The 13,843-nt window shown below is 38.0% G+C and overlaps 1 protein-coding gene across 2 annotated transcripts; it reads right to left on the bottom strand.

The window, feature by feature from the left end:
* Positions 1-7,817: 7,817 nt before the first annotated feature.
* Positions 7,818-13,129, bottom strand: bub3 (BUB3 mitotic checkpoint protein). Of its 2 annotated transcripts, XM_005736468.1 has the most exons (8): positions 12,928-13,129; positions 10,853-11,047; positions 10,692-10,761; positions 10,438-10,589; positions 9,768-9,926; positions 9,478-9,655; positions 9,021-9,237; positions 7,818-8,043 (listed from the first exon to the last, which is right to left on the bottom strand). In XM_005736468.1, the coding sequence occupies exons 2-8, from the start codon at positions 11,045-11,047 to the stop codon at positions 8,034-8,036; spliced, it is 981 nt and encodes a 326-aa protein (XP_005736525.1). In that variant the 5' UTR covers positions 12,928-13,129; the 3' UTR covers positions 7,818-8,033. The 2 variants fall into 2 exon arrangements, with proteins under 2 accessions (XP_005736525.1, XP_005736526.1); XM_005736469.1 differs by lacking the exon at positions 7,818-8,043 and having other exon boundaries at positions 9,017-9,237.
* Between the last annotated feature and the right edge of the window lie 714 nt (positions 13,130-13,843).

Raw genomic sequence — 13,843 nt, 5'->3', positions numbered from 1 at the left:
CTGCTATATTTTAAAGTGTTGTGATGTAATTTTATTGCATGTGTGAATAGTAAATGCTTAAAATACTCACGTATAGCACAGTATCCATGAGGAAATCAAAAAATCATGAGCTGGGAATAATCCTGAAAAATATCAGCAAAAGCAAATAGTAGATATTCCCCCTGAGAACTTTCTTGGCATCTGTATTTTTATAAAACTGATGTATGAGAGGGTTAAGAGTGCTTAAGAGAATAATGTACTGGTGTAACACAGCGAAAAATCTTTGAATGCATTTTACTGCAGCATAAAGTGTAATTTTGGTGAAAATACAACTGCAAGCTACATTTTACAGGCTTTTATACAACTACTACAATGTGATGATAAAAGGAGACGAGCCGCCCCTCTAATGCCCACCAACCCCTATTCTGTCACCACTACTTTGCTGAACAGCAATAAAGCTTTCAGAGTGTGAAAGCAGCAGGACTCGTAAGAGATTAAACATTTTCCCGCCTCTTGCGGATGTTCGAAATTAAGTGTCATCGAAATTCTATTAAATGTTCAATTTAATGTTTAGTTTTTAACACATTTCAGTGTCCGGAAAAAAAAAAGAAAAGAAAAGAGGAAAGAATCAAACAGTTGTGTATTTATGAATAAATAAATAACGCAGGCAGGAGGCTGCAGAAATTAGCCAGTTTTGAAACAACTTTCAAAAGCACCACACTTGAACGAACCTACAGGACAACAAAAGACATACAGGAGTGAATAAAATAAAGCTTCCTTGCCAATTACTGTTGCGAATGCGGCCGCGGTGGGGCTTTTTGTGCTTCACACAAGCAGTCTTTTCTCCCCTTATCCCCGGCTATTGAGAGGGATACATTAGCCTGGCAGGATGGATGTGGTGGAGAGGAGCCGAGCAGAGAGTTCGCAGTCATACAGCTCACTTCACGCCCGGTATTACAGTACTCTTATGATTTCACTCACAGTGCTCGCACACGATGTGATTTTTCCAAGTTTTTTTCTGCTTCCTAAGACTTCCACACAAATCTGCTCACTGTGCTCTTTTATCTTAAACATTTGGGTACAAAAGAGATTTTAGTCTTGGAAGTCAGTCTACTTCATTAAAACACGGACATTTAAACGTTGCTGAAAAACTGTAACCTAAACAAGTAAACCACTTCGACACTGATATGCTTTATTATGCTGAATATGCTTTATTTTATTTATTTATTTTGTCGCAATCATACCTCTGGACCACCTCAGCTCTTTATTATTTATGACAATTCCAGCAGGCTCTTCAGAGTCACAGTTATGTGTGAGTAAATGCTGGGTTAATGCTGCGGATAACAGCATCCATCATGCAGTTTCATTAGCACTGTCCTCTGACCCCTTCCACATAATGTTGTGAAATGTGTCAGGTGCCAGATTATGGGGAGGCATGACGATCAATACAGAAATAAGAGAGACGCGTGCGATGTTTCTGGCCCGGCTGCAGAATAAACCTTCATCCAGCATTCTGCCGCCTGTCACAAATCTGAAAAACAAATGCACTTGCCCACGGCAAGAGCCATCAATAATAATATAATGTGTGGACAATGATGAATTAGAGCCAGACTTCTCAGTGCATTGCTGTTCTACACACAGAAACATTATTGGATGAATGAATTGATCTCTGTGTTCACATTAGTTTGCTTAATCTGTATTTGAGTCGATGGGACAACATACTGTTTCACTTCACCGAATTCAGAAAAGTTTATCATGTCCAATAATCAAAAGCTGTTTATGAAAGCATCTCCTTTTTTGTCTCATTGATTAGGCAGCATAATGCACCGCAATCACTAATCACTCAGACAAAATGCACTTAGAAAATGACAAATGTATTTTATATTCAATAACATCGATTTTTCCCCCCTTGCTTAGGTAACAGGTTGGAGCTTAAACAGAGGGGCAATCAAATGTATTTCCGCATAACAATTACCGACGCTAACTTTGGACAAAGAACATGTTTAAAATAGGTCGTTGTGTTTAAACAAAGATGTAGTAACAGTTCAAATTCCCTTCAGTTTTTGTCACTGAACTGCTTGGGATCTGGGATGTTGCAGTATGATCACATCGACAGTTGCTGCAGGTTTGTTGGCTGCACATCTGTGATGCGAATCTTTCGTTCCACCACATCCCAGTGCTCTCTCTTCATGTTTAAGAAATAACTCTGAGATGATTCGACCAGAACTTTTTTCTAATGTTATGTTGTCCAATTTGGTGAACCCGTGTGTATTTTAGCCTCGGTTTCCATTTGGTTGCTGCTTCAAGGTATAACATGCTTTGGGTTCAGAGATGCTCTTCTGCATGCTTCTTCATACTTCATACCTCTAACCTCTGGCATCAACAAGGCATTCCCTGGAGATGGTTTGGGGGAAAGATCGGTGTAGATCAACTGTTTCTGAAATACTCAGACCAGGCCATCTGGCACCAACAACCATGCCATGTTCAAAGTTTCTTAAATCATCGTTTTTCCCTGATGATGCTTGTTTTCAACTTCAGCAGGTTGTTTGGCCATGTTCGCATGCCTAATGCACTGAGTCATTGCCATGGGATTGGCTGACATAATGAGCAGTTGAACAATTGAACAGGTGTAACTAAAAAAGTGGCATTTGAGTGCATATTATTAGTATTATACTATTTAGCATCAGTACTGCCAAATATCGTAGTATAACTTGTAGTTTTTAAGCAATACTATGGTCAACCTACATAAACGTCCACGGGTCCTTGTATAAACTAGTCAATATTACTGAATACAAAGAAAGCTAATACCAGAAAACAGCTCCAAGCAGCTTCATTTAAGTAGTTATGTTACTCTAGACCCATGAGATCCTCATGGCCCACAATGACAATAGCATTGGTATACATGTTCCTGTGATCAGTGTCTTGACCCAAATGTCACAGGGCATATACAAACACAAAAAGCAATAATAGTCCTAAGGGTTTTCATTTTCTTATAATGCAGGATTTAGACAAATAAATAAGAAGCAAATATAGATTGATAGTGAAAAGGAAATGGACTATATTGATTTGAACTGAAAATGAAGGCCACTGGCTGCTGTGGCTTTGCCTTTCACCCATTGTGACCTGAGTGTTAATATAAATGCAAGTATTTAACCTTAAGCTATGCTGTATATGATTGCATGGTAAGCCCAAGTTTAGCTGTGCCTTCTTCTATTTGACACTAACACTTAATTGTCTGATAATGGCTGTCTTGAAATTGTATTCTGCAAGGGATTTTGCCAATAACCTCTAATAAAGCAGGTTGAAATGGATACAAGGAGTAAGTTAAATCTTGGCCACACTCACCCAGAGGCACAGAGGAAACTTGAGCCTCAAAGATTTGGTGCATTAGTTCTGCTAAGCTAACCGTGAATGCTAATTGCAGGAAGGACAAACTGTAACCCCTGCCCTGTGGCCATGAACCCATTAAACAGCACAGAGAGTTCATAGGTATGGAGAGTGCACAAAGAGGTTTGCCTGAAAAGACCTGCAATCTGATTTCAGTTTAAATGGGGATACCTACTTACTGTTTTTCAAAGGTTCCCCGGGGATGTGCCCTCCCTGTATTTAAAGTAAGACTGCTTGTCACTCCAGAACTGACCGCAAATCATCTGTACAATGCAACAGGTTCTGGAGTCTGTTGTGTGAGACAGAGAACTTGGGTGTCTCTCTACAGGACAGATCAGTTATGTCTAAGTGCTTGTGGTTTCACGCCCTGGAGGGTAACAACCCAGTCATGGTAACATATGACACCCTGTACATGGAAAAGGTGTTCTTTATGATCAGGAGCAATAAAGCATTGCCGCTGAATCACCGACCTTAATTATTTAGATTGAACTTTCATTTAGGCATAGATTGCTAAAAACACGCCAGACAAAATACAAAACCATGCTAGTGATAAAACATTACCAGGAATGCTATTATGCACACAACAGTATCCCAATTTACATTGATTGCATGCTAACGTTTGCTAATTAGCACCAAACGTAAATGTGTTTGCTCAAAACCAGATGCCGGACAAACCAGATTTATATTTGACATTTGATAAAGTATTTGTCCCTTTCATGATTTCTTAGTTTTTTCCATATTTCTCACACTTAAATGTTTTAAATCTTCAAATAAATGTTCATATTTGACAAAGGTAACTATAAAAAAATCTGCATTTTATTACTTTATGAAAAATTCACAGCTACTTTCTGCCACTGAATGTGCCATCTGCATCTGCTAACCACTCTTCTAAAGAATAAGTGGTCAAATGGTCCATTTATGAGGCCTTGGACAGTTTACATTGATGGAAGATACACACAAGTGTAACTGATAACCTGGTAGCCGAACGTTCCACATATTAATGCTTAAGTTTGTTTACGCTGTTTGTGTAAAACACAGAAATACATTTATTATGCGATGCCCTTTATAGTGAAGTTAGTCTAAATGTAAAACCTAATAAGATGTGGTAGTGTGATTAACACATTAGTGGCTCAGTAATTTAAAACAGCATCAATTGAGTTTTTATACAAGTTTGTTACACTGATATAATTTCTTTCAGTTTCTACAGTCTCCAAAGTAAAGATCATGGTCTTGTCCTCCCCAGATTTAGCATGCTGTGTCCACTTCATCCAAACTTCGGGGGAACGAAACCCAACCCTTTCACTCGGGCATGGCTGTGGCCTGCCTCGCTCCTATCTGCCCCTGCCCCAGGGAGGCTTTTAAAGGAAACTTTGGTGGGCGAGACAACATCTTCTCAAGAGCATTGTAGTTACATTAGAGCGTAATTAGGCGATAAAGCTTAAGGCCATGTAACCCACTGCTAGGTGTCACACTCACAGCTATCCATCTCTTTTACAGGGCTGACAGGGGACAGGGGCACTCCTCTGGGAGCTGGACTGTAGTAAATTAAAAATCTCTGGGCATGACAAGGGGGGTCACAGATATTTGGTTTGACATTCCATTTTGGCTCATAAGCTTTGCGCTGGAGATTAGGTTAAATACAGTGCAGTCCAAATCTTTATTTAAATCATTTAAAAATATTTAGAGACCTTAAACTGGTCTCTAAAATTATAAAATTGGATTACATTTCTTTATTAAATTAAATGTATGAATGATATTTTAGAAAAGTTACAAAATAAAATACTTTTTAACCTCACTGGTGGCATAGTGCTATGAAAAAGTACTTTCCTCCATCCATATTTTTTTTGCATGTTTTTCACGTTTGAGATCATCAAATAAATTGTAATTTTAGACAAAGATAACTAGAGTGAATGCAAAATGCTATTTTGAAATGATGGTTCCATTTATTAAGGGGAAAGACCTATCCAAAGCTACCTCACCCATGCCAAAAAGTAATTGCCCCATAAACCTAATAACTGCTTGTGCCTCTCTTGGCAGCAAAAACCGCAATCAAGCATTTGTGATAGCTGACAATGAGCCTTTCACATCACTGTGGAAGAATTCTGACCTACTGACAATTTTTTTTTGATTCAGACCATTGAAGGGTTTTCGAGCGTGAACCTTGTGTTTAAGGTCACACCAAAGCATCTCAGTTTTAGGGCTAGACTTTGACTAGGCCACTCCAAAACCTTCATTTTGGTTTTTTGAGCAGAGGTGAGTTTACCGGTGTGTTTTGGATCTTTGTCCTGCTGCATAAACCCAGGTGTGCTTGCGCTTTAGGGCACAAACTGATGACCAGACATTCTCCTTCAGGATCAAAGCAGCTCCAGACTATCACTCTATTGTAATTCTAAAATTTGTTTGATAATTTGTGTAACAAATATGCAAAAATAACTGAAAAAATGTTTGCCCAGGAAGAGGGCAAACATTTTTCATAGCACTGTAAAGTATTAAAGGAGGCTTTGTTAGGGTGTCAGTAAAACCTCGAACACTGAACCATAGTAGGTGTGCTGATATGGTTATGAAATCTTGTAATCAGTTTTCTTCCAGCATGAAATATAATTTATGCTCATTAAAAATTACCATAGTTTAATTTTTATCATTTAAAATTGTGATTTCACAATTAAAAGCTTGAAGAAACTGCATTATAGCATGGTGTCACTTTGTGTCTTTGTGGTCTACAGTAAGTAACAATGAAACGTAAGACAAACCAGAATGTGGTCAATATTTTCCTGATGCATCATGTGATTTCCCCATTTTTCCCCAGCTCACGAAGGACGCAGGGCTATCATCAGCTTGATATAATATTAGAAACCAGTCTTGAGAGATAAGGTGTCTGCTGAAGGTCATCTGCGCCCTCTTGAGTGAACATAAGAGCCCTTTGTGGTTGGGTTAAATGCACCTGACAGGCTGTTGGAGGACAATCACCCATTTTAATTGTCATGTAACGGTTTCATGTAGAGCCAAAGTGTCTGCAACACTTCAGTGGTTGGAAATCAGAGCCCAGCCACACAACCACAGATGTGGTTATCCGAACATTTGCTAGAGGAAATTAAAAAAAGAGAGACATTTGGAAGAACATGCTGATAGATAATCCAGCTATCTGCAACAATTTGTTAAATTACAGAGCTTAATACATCTTTTAATAAAAGGGTTGGAAAAATACTAACTGCCTTAATGCACCTTTCAAATAGACTGCTAAATTACTTTTTCCTGTGTAACACCTATCCAATATGGGTTTAATGAACACACTAAATTTCGCAATTTAATAGAAGCCAAAAATGGCAGGAAACAAGGTAATTCACTACACCCACAATAACAAACCCCTGCCCATTCTCCCTCTATTTCCATGAATGCCATTTCATATTAAGCTGCAGTCCTAATCTAACGTCAAAGACAGACTCATTATCGACAATCACAGGAATTAGTTACATCATTTCACCAAAGTGGACTAATCATTTCCAGGATACTGCAGAAGCAGATAAAACCATTTGGGAAAAAATAGGATCTCTTAAATAGAATAACTGACATCTATATCTTCTCTCATGCTTAGGCTGAAAGGTTTCAGAAACTGCATTAGATGCCATTGAAAATCTGCGGGAAAAAGACATCGCTTATATTTTTCCAGAGCTGCACTGTGCCAGTCGTATATTACCAAATACTGCATTACAAAAGCCTGTGTTGCGTCCAATTCTGTCATCAGTGTAACAACTGGCACAGTCTATAGATAAATTCAGTGATAATAATACACTTTTAAAAAGTTTTAGCCCTCTGAAACATCCCTGCTGTCATCTGCTAAAACAGCAGAATTAGCTCATTGTTTATAGGTTGGAAGTTACCATAAATCCACTACTAAGGGATATATCTATATCTGGGGAGAGAGAGAGAGACAGAGAGGGAGAGAGATGTATATACACACACACACACACACACACACACACACACACTTAAAAATGGATGATGAAAAAAAGGATGATTAAATAGGCTGGGTCATCAAGTTTAGTTGTTTTTTTCTCCCAATTTTCCCCAGTAATAAACCTGGATCTTGTTTAGGCCAAAGACCTCTGATGTCTATCAGCAGAGGTCACTGTCTGGGGGCAAGTGGAGCCCACAGCAAGATGAGTGGATCATCACTTTCCCTCAACACATCATCAAGAGAACAATCCTTATTGCCTTGACACATTCCTAGCATTTCTCCAGCTGTTGTTCATGCAGGTAGTATGTGACAAAGTATAAATTAACTTCATGATGGTCATATTTGAACATTTATTAAATTCCAAGTATCAAACTGTGAGCACTGAAAGACTGATCCAAGAACAGCTGCAACTGTGCCTTGTTAAAATGTCAAAATACCAAAAAGACCAAGGGGAAAGAAAAGTCAAAAAGGTACAGTATATACAAAAATGATTTTAGTCGAGAAAGAACAAGACAAACACATAAAAGAATGAAATATTTAACACAGACCAGAAACGAGCAGAAAATGTAACAACTGTTACTTAAATTACAAATGCGGTTTGGGAATGGAAAGAAATGACAGGAAACGATATAGTAATGGTACACTGGATGCCAGCAGATAAATCCAATGTGATAAAGGCTTCAAAGGCAGAGGGAAGTCTTCCTCTGTGCACTTAGGTTGACCTGTAAACCAAAAAACACAAAAAGAGATTCAATTAACTTGAGCAATCACTGAATTGATACATGGAGACAAGTCATATCCCATTTGGTAACTACAGTTTTGTATCATTGCTTCTTTTCGAAGTTCTCGACAAAAGCCACTCACCTTTTAATTAAGTCGGTACTTTAAAATTACTTTTAACATCTGCTTATTGAGATTACAATCAGTCTTTCTACATCTAAAAGCTCCAATGAAAAAAAAGCACATTTAAGGCATCCTGAGGTGAAGGAAAAGATAACCTTAAAGAGATTTGGATTTTTGGCCAGAGTCCCAGTATAGTCATGGCTATGATATACACCACAAAGATAAGCCTCAAAATGCCAGGTCGTGGTTACCAAACACATGACAAGAAACTGTTGAGCTCTGCAACCAGGTTCTAGGGACAAGTATGGCTGACGGTGAAAGAGACAATCTGGTATTTGAAAAGTATGTTGTGATGTTTATAGACTATTATGGATGTTTACCTGCCAGTACCTATTCAGCTTACTCAAATAAAGCTGAAAATGAACTCTAATAAAATCTATGATTTATTTCAAATTAGATATAGAGGGAAATATTAAGAATTCCTTTTAAAATACTTTAGGTCTGGATTGAAAAACAAGTCAAAAGAACACCTCAATTCTTTTGACTTTGACAAAACAGGGGTAGTATTTATAACAGGCCCACTTTAATGGACTGCCTCATGCTATATAGAAGGTTTATGTTTATTTGGTCACTGAGTAGATATTTATAACAGCCACAGATGTACAAAGTGAAAGGAGGACTTCAAGTTCTCATCTATCTTTCACTATCGGATATTGAAAAGTGGATGGACAGAGATAAAGATCAGCATATGCTGCAGCTCGACGTGCACATTGTAAACAGCACTGCTCAGAGATTCAGCGGTATGAAACTGCCATTCTGAGCAGTACTTTGCACAGCAGACAAGAGGAAGACTCACTTGGGCTTTGTCTCGGCATCTGTGACCTGGCGGATAAAGATGGCATCCTCTGGGTGGCTGATGTCTCCTTTCTCAAACATGTAGGAAGCGGCGATTGCAAGCATGGTGCCATCATTATTAAAGGCCAGTGATGCAATACTGGTTGGATACCGATGGAACTGACACAAACGCTTCTTGTTGAATGGATCCCAGATGTTCACAAAGCCATCTGAGCCACCTGGTAAAAGGAGAGGTTCAAGGTCAACGTCAAAAAGTTTTCGGCCTTGTTATTGCTGAGATATGGATCTATATTAACAAGAGTTCTGGATGCAACCTTGGCAGTTAAGAGGTGAAGGTCAGAGAAAAATCTAAGATATTTTCTGTAGCTGACTCTTTTTGTATATACATATATAAGCTAAGACAGATCTAAGAATAAACAAATACCTGCTTTTGTCAAGTACTAACTAGCCAATCTTACCTGTGGCAAAGGTGTTATGAACACTGTGAAATGAGATGGCATTGACAGGATAAACATGCTCGATTCCTTCTTCCTTCAGCCTGTGGCACTTGAAAGCGTATTTCTTCTTCTGAACTTCCTGGCTTGGGTCCAGGTACTCTACAGCTACACGTCCCTCAATTGAACTCAAGACATACCCCTGGAGCCAAGACAGAAAATATGAGGTTAAAATTTGACTCTATATTATCAGGTTCTATTAAGAACAAATTATCAGCCAGGTTTTAACAGTCTTCATATTTTATAAAGTCTACCTGTTTGTTGGGGAAGGCTCTAATGCAGCGCGTCTGATACTTCAGACTGGACTCTCTTCTTTGCTGCACATATCCCATGTTTCTCAAATCCCACACCAGTACTCGTCGTCCTGCTGTGCCAACAATCAGCCTATCTCCAGCCACAGAGAGGGTATACACCTTTGACAAAGACAAGTTATGAGACAAGATGGCGACATCACTAGCAGTGCCAAAAATCATATGAAATGCATATGCATACAACATTACTTAAGCACATGCAAACATATTAAACTTAACATCTTTTTCTTTGTTAACCATTATGGGAAAGTAAATGAATACAATTACAATGTCTAATGTAGGGAGCTTTCTAGAAAATATATTAATAGCTACATCACTGTGTACCAGTATTAGGAGTAAAGCCAAAATAAAATGTAAATAAAATCCATCAAAATTTTTTCCTGTTTTCATTAATAGTCTTATCAACTCATTCTCAATAACAACTGCTAAACCTGTAATGCCCTCCTGAGAATCCAAAATACTTTGTTGCTTTGAAAAAGGATGAATCTCCAAAAATGTCATGTTTTCTTTTTTTAAACTTTAATAGCAATTCTAGTGATTTAGATCTGAAAACATGTATATAACAATCTTATAAACAATATGGTTAAGCTCAGTGGTGGCTCTACTGCTTTACCTTGTCTGGCTGAGTAAAGGTGCCAGCGTTGCAGGGCGTTCGTGGGTCCCACAGTCGAACTGATCTATCCCAGCTACCTGTTACCATGACATTAACTTCTGGGCAGTACTCTACACAACGAATGGCAGCATCATGTGTTCCAACAATTGTGTCTGTTTAAAGAGAAGAAACCAGCAGAATATAGATGAAAGCATTCCAACAAATTTGTTTTACTACTGGAAGTTTTTAATCCACCTACGAGATTAGTAACATACCTTGGTCTGTGTTCAAATCATGCATTTTTAACTGTGCATCTAAACCTCCACTCCAAGAATGTGTTGGATCCTGAAAGTTAAAGGTTTTATCATTTGAGCACACCAGACTTCAAGGCTATAACATAACAAGAAGAAACCTAAGCAGAAAATATGTGACCTACATAAAATGCACAATCCAGAACTGGAGCCGTGTGCTGGTACTTCATTCGCATGGTGTTGCCTCCCACGTCATAGAGACGGACAGTGCAGTCCCAAGAGGAAACCAGGAGAAACTGGGCTGTGCTGGAACTGAACTTGACAGCAGAGATGCCATCCTCTGGTCCCTGATTGAGCTTGTACTCGTTTGAGCCTGTCATCTGCAGCAGAGAAAAATGAGCAGGCGATTTCAACTTTAATAGTAATCAACCCTGCAAGGTGTTTTAATGCAACCTAACTGACATTTAGACTGGAATCACAACAGGACACAACAGAGGTCAAACATTATAAACTGGGCTGTTAATTTCGATCTAACTGCCCAGTTTTAAATACTGCTCCACTATGAACATCTATGACACTGTCAAAACACATATTTTATTCATTTCCTCATTCATTTGGAAAAAAATGTCTGTACAGAAATTTTTAACACTTTATTGGGCAAGGAGCTATATTTGGTAACTTAATAGCCAACATTAGCACCCCAATGCTTCATATTGAAATTGTAGAGCCATGGATTCCTCCCAGTGAGTCAGCAAAGATCAGGTCATTCATATATATATATATATATATAGTTCCAGTTGTATAGTTGTGATAGAAGTTGAGATAGGTGTTGTTTGTTTAGGATTTCTAGAAATTTGAGACGTGTGTGGCATAAAAACTGTAGCAACATATTTGATCATATGACCTGTTCACCTGAAACTGGTACAAGGGATGTCAAGTCCATTTTAGACATACACCGGATGTATCTAGCAAGCCATACTTGTGTTATGAAAAACAAACAAAATAAAAAACTATTATAAAGGTAGGACAGCAGATGTCAATTGTATATTGAACCTTGCCACAAGTTTGTGTAATAACATAAAGTGATTCAGTGACAAATGTATTCCACTTGACATTTTCAGGCTATAAATAGAACCACAGATGCTATATTTAGTTCATTTTATAAGCATACATCCATGTATTTTTTACCGTGAGTCTTGTTACTGCTAAAATTGACTTAGTATTTCAATATATGCGATTAATTTATTTTGGACTGAATTACATGTAAGAGAAAATAAGTGGTACCACCACTAGTTATACCATTTTTTACTCCTTGTTATACATTTACAATTTCTGCATCACCGTTTTAGATTCATTTTAGGCTTCACTGTTAATGCGCACCTTCAAAGATGGCTGGATATTTATGTTCTCTCTTTTATTTTGCATTTGTGTAGTTGGAACTTTTTTTTTTAAAGTACCATGCCGTATATAAACCCTAGATCCAGGTGGATACACGTGGAGCGAAAAAACTTAAATTGTTGCTGAAAATGATAAATATTTAGTTACAATGTCTTATTGGAAATTATGTCACCTTACAGAAGCTTCAAGTATCATAAGGCCTGTGACAGAACAGGACTGCTGTTATCGTTGTGACAAATGCCAGTATTATTCAAGATAAAAATGTTTCCCTAAAATCTCTAAGTTTTTCCAGTACTTTATTTTATAGACACACTTTTTGGAAACATGTTTACCTAAGATGGGGAGAAGTCATTATACTGATTGTGATTTGCAACACAACGTGCTCCAATGACACTTCAGATTTGAAATTTTGAATTTCCACGTCTTTCAGTGACTCCCTTATAAAGGGTTACTATTACTTAGAAGTTATTAGTGGCTTCAGTGAAAACCAAACATGCGTTTTCATACACATTATAAAGCTACATAAATTCCCTGGTCGCAAACACAGCCTAACAGCAGTTGGTTAAAGGCTTTGTTGCTTGTTTTCAATGCAGCCCACCGACAGAATACCCGCCCCAAATAGTAGCTAGCAACCATATAAACTAAAATACATGTTTATATGCCTTTCTGTCAGTTGAATGACTGCGCTACTTGAGACTTTATAACCGCATTACTTTTTGTTCCACACTGACTGGACTCATTGTTCAGTTAAATCCAGGAATTACACCAAGCCCACTACTACTCTTGCCACTGGTGTTAGCTAATGCTAGCTCGAAAGGGCAAAAGCAACGAGCACAAATGTTAGTAGTTTCACTTCACTTACCGCTTCAGTCAGATGTCGTTCGGACGTGATCAGTTGGTTTATTTGCCAAGAGCGATTATTATACCTTTTTAGTTAACTATAAAAATATATGAATATACGAGAACACAATGTGGCTGCGTGAGGATAGCTCGCTACCGACGGTCCACAAGGCGCTGATTGGTTGAAAGAAATGTTCAAGTTCGCGCCTGCGATTTCATTGGCTGAGCTGATTTCTATGGTTATTTCCGTTGTCTCAATACAGAACACGTGACATGGGTCCCTTTTCTGTCTTACGCCGTATTTCTTCCTAAGATGAATAGGCCTGATATCTATCTATCTATCTATCTATCTATCTATCTATCTATCTATGCAAGCATTTATCTGTGGTTTTACTCTAAAATCATGAAGTTGTATAGCTCATATCGTTAGCTTCATAGCATAAGTGCCTAAGTCATTTTTTGGTCACATTGAGATTTTTGCCTAACTTTACTCCCCTACCACTGCTGCATCATCCTGTCCGTCTGCCTATGTCATCACAAAAAAATGACTTAGGCACTTATGCTATGAAGCTAACGATATGTTAAATAAACAGGTAGCAGAAAAGCTGAGAGAAAAGTGAGCACATTTTGAAACAGGCACCTGTACAATGCGCCTTTTTTTGTTGTCCATTTTTTTGTTTTTGGCTTTTTGCTTTTGCTTTTTGAAGTTTGACTAGGAATTTACCACATAAATTAACCACCATAAATCAACCATATTGAGGCACATGTAATGGTATACTTTAGTTTAAGCTGCTCTCAAGCGCTATTCAATAAGGAAAATAATAAAAAAAAAGAATAATAAAATAAAGCATATAGTAACGTGATGACTTTATGAAAAATTAAGAAGGCCGGCTCTCAATCTTTCTGATTCATTTTGTAATTTAGGCTAGTACATTCTA

The sequence above is a fragment of the Pundamilia nyererei genome, unplaced genomic scaffold (genome assembly GCF_000239375.1).
Source record: "Pundamilia nyererei isolate P.nyererei 1_Seehausen unplaced genomic scaffold, PunNye1.0 scaffold00069, whole genome shotgun sequence".
Lineage (NCBI taxonomy): Eukaryota > Metazoa > Chordata > Actinopteri > Cichliformes > Cichlidae > Pundamilia > Pundamilia nyererei.
Note: the sequence above shows the minus strand (reverse complement) of the source record. Positions and strands in the feature narration are given on the sequence as shown.

Excerpts from the sequence above, each read along its gene's own strand:
- bub3 (XM_005736468.1), bottom strand. The coding sequence starts at position 11,047 with ATGACAGGCTCAAACGAGTACAAGCTCAATCAGGGACCAGAGGATGGC. Across the intron at positions 10,762-10,852 it reads TTCTGGATTGTGCATTTTAT|GATCCAACACATTCTTGGAG; the intron begins GTAGGTCACATA and ends TTTAACTTTCAG. Across the intron at positions 9,927-10,437 it reads CCTTTACTCAGCCAGACAAG|GTGTATACCCTCTCTGTGGC; the intron begins GTAAAGCAGTAG and ends TCTTTGTCAAAG.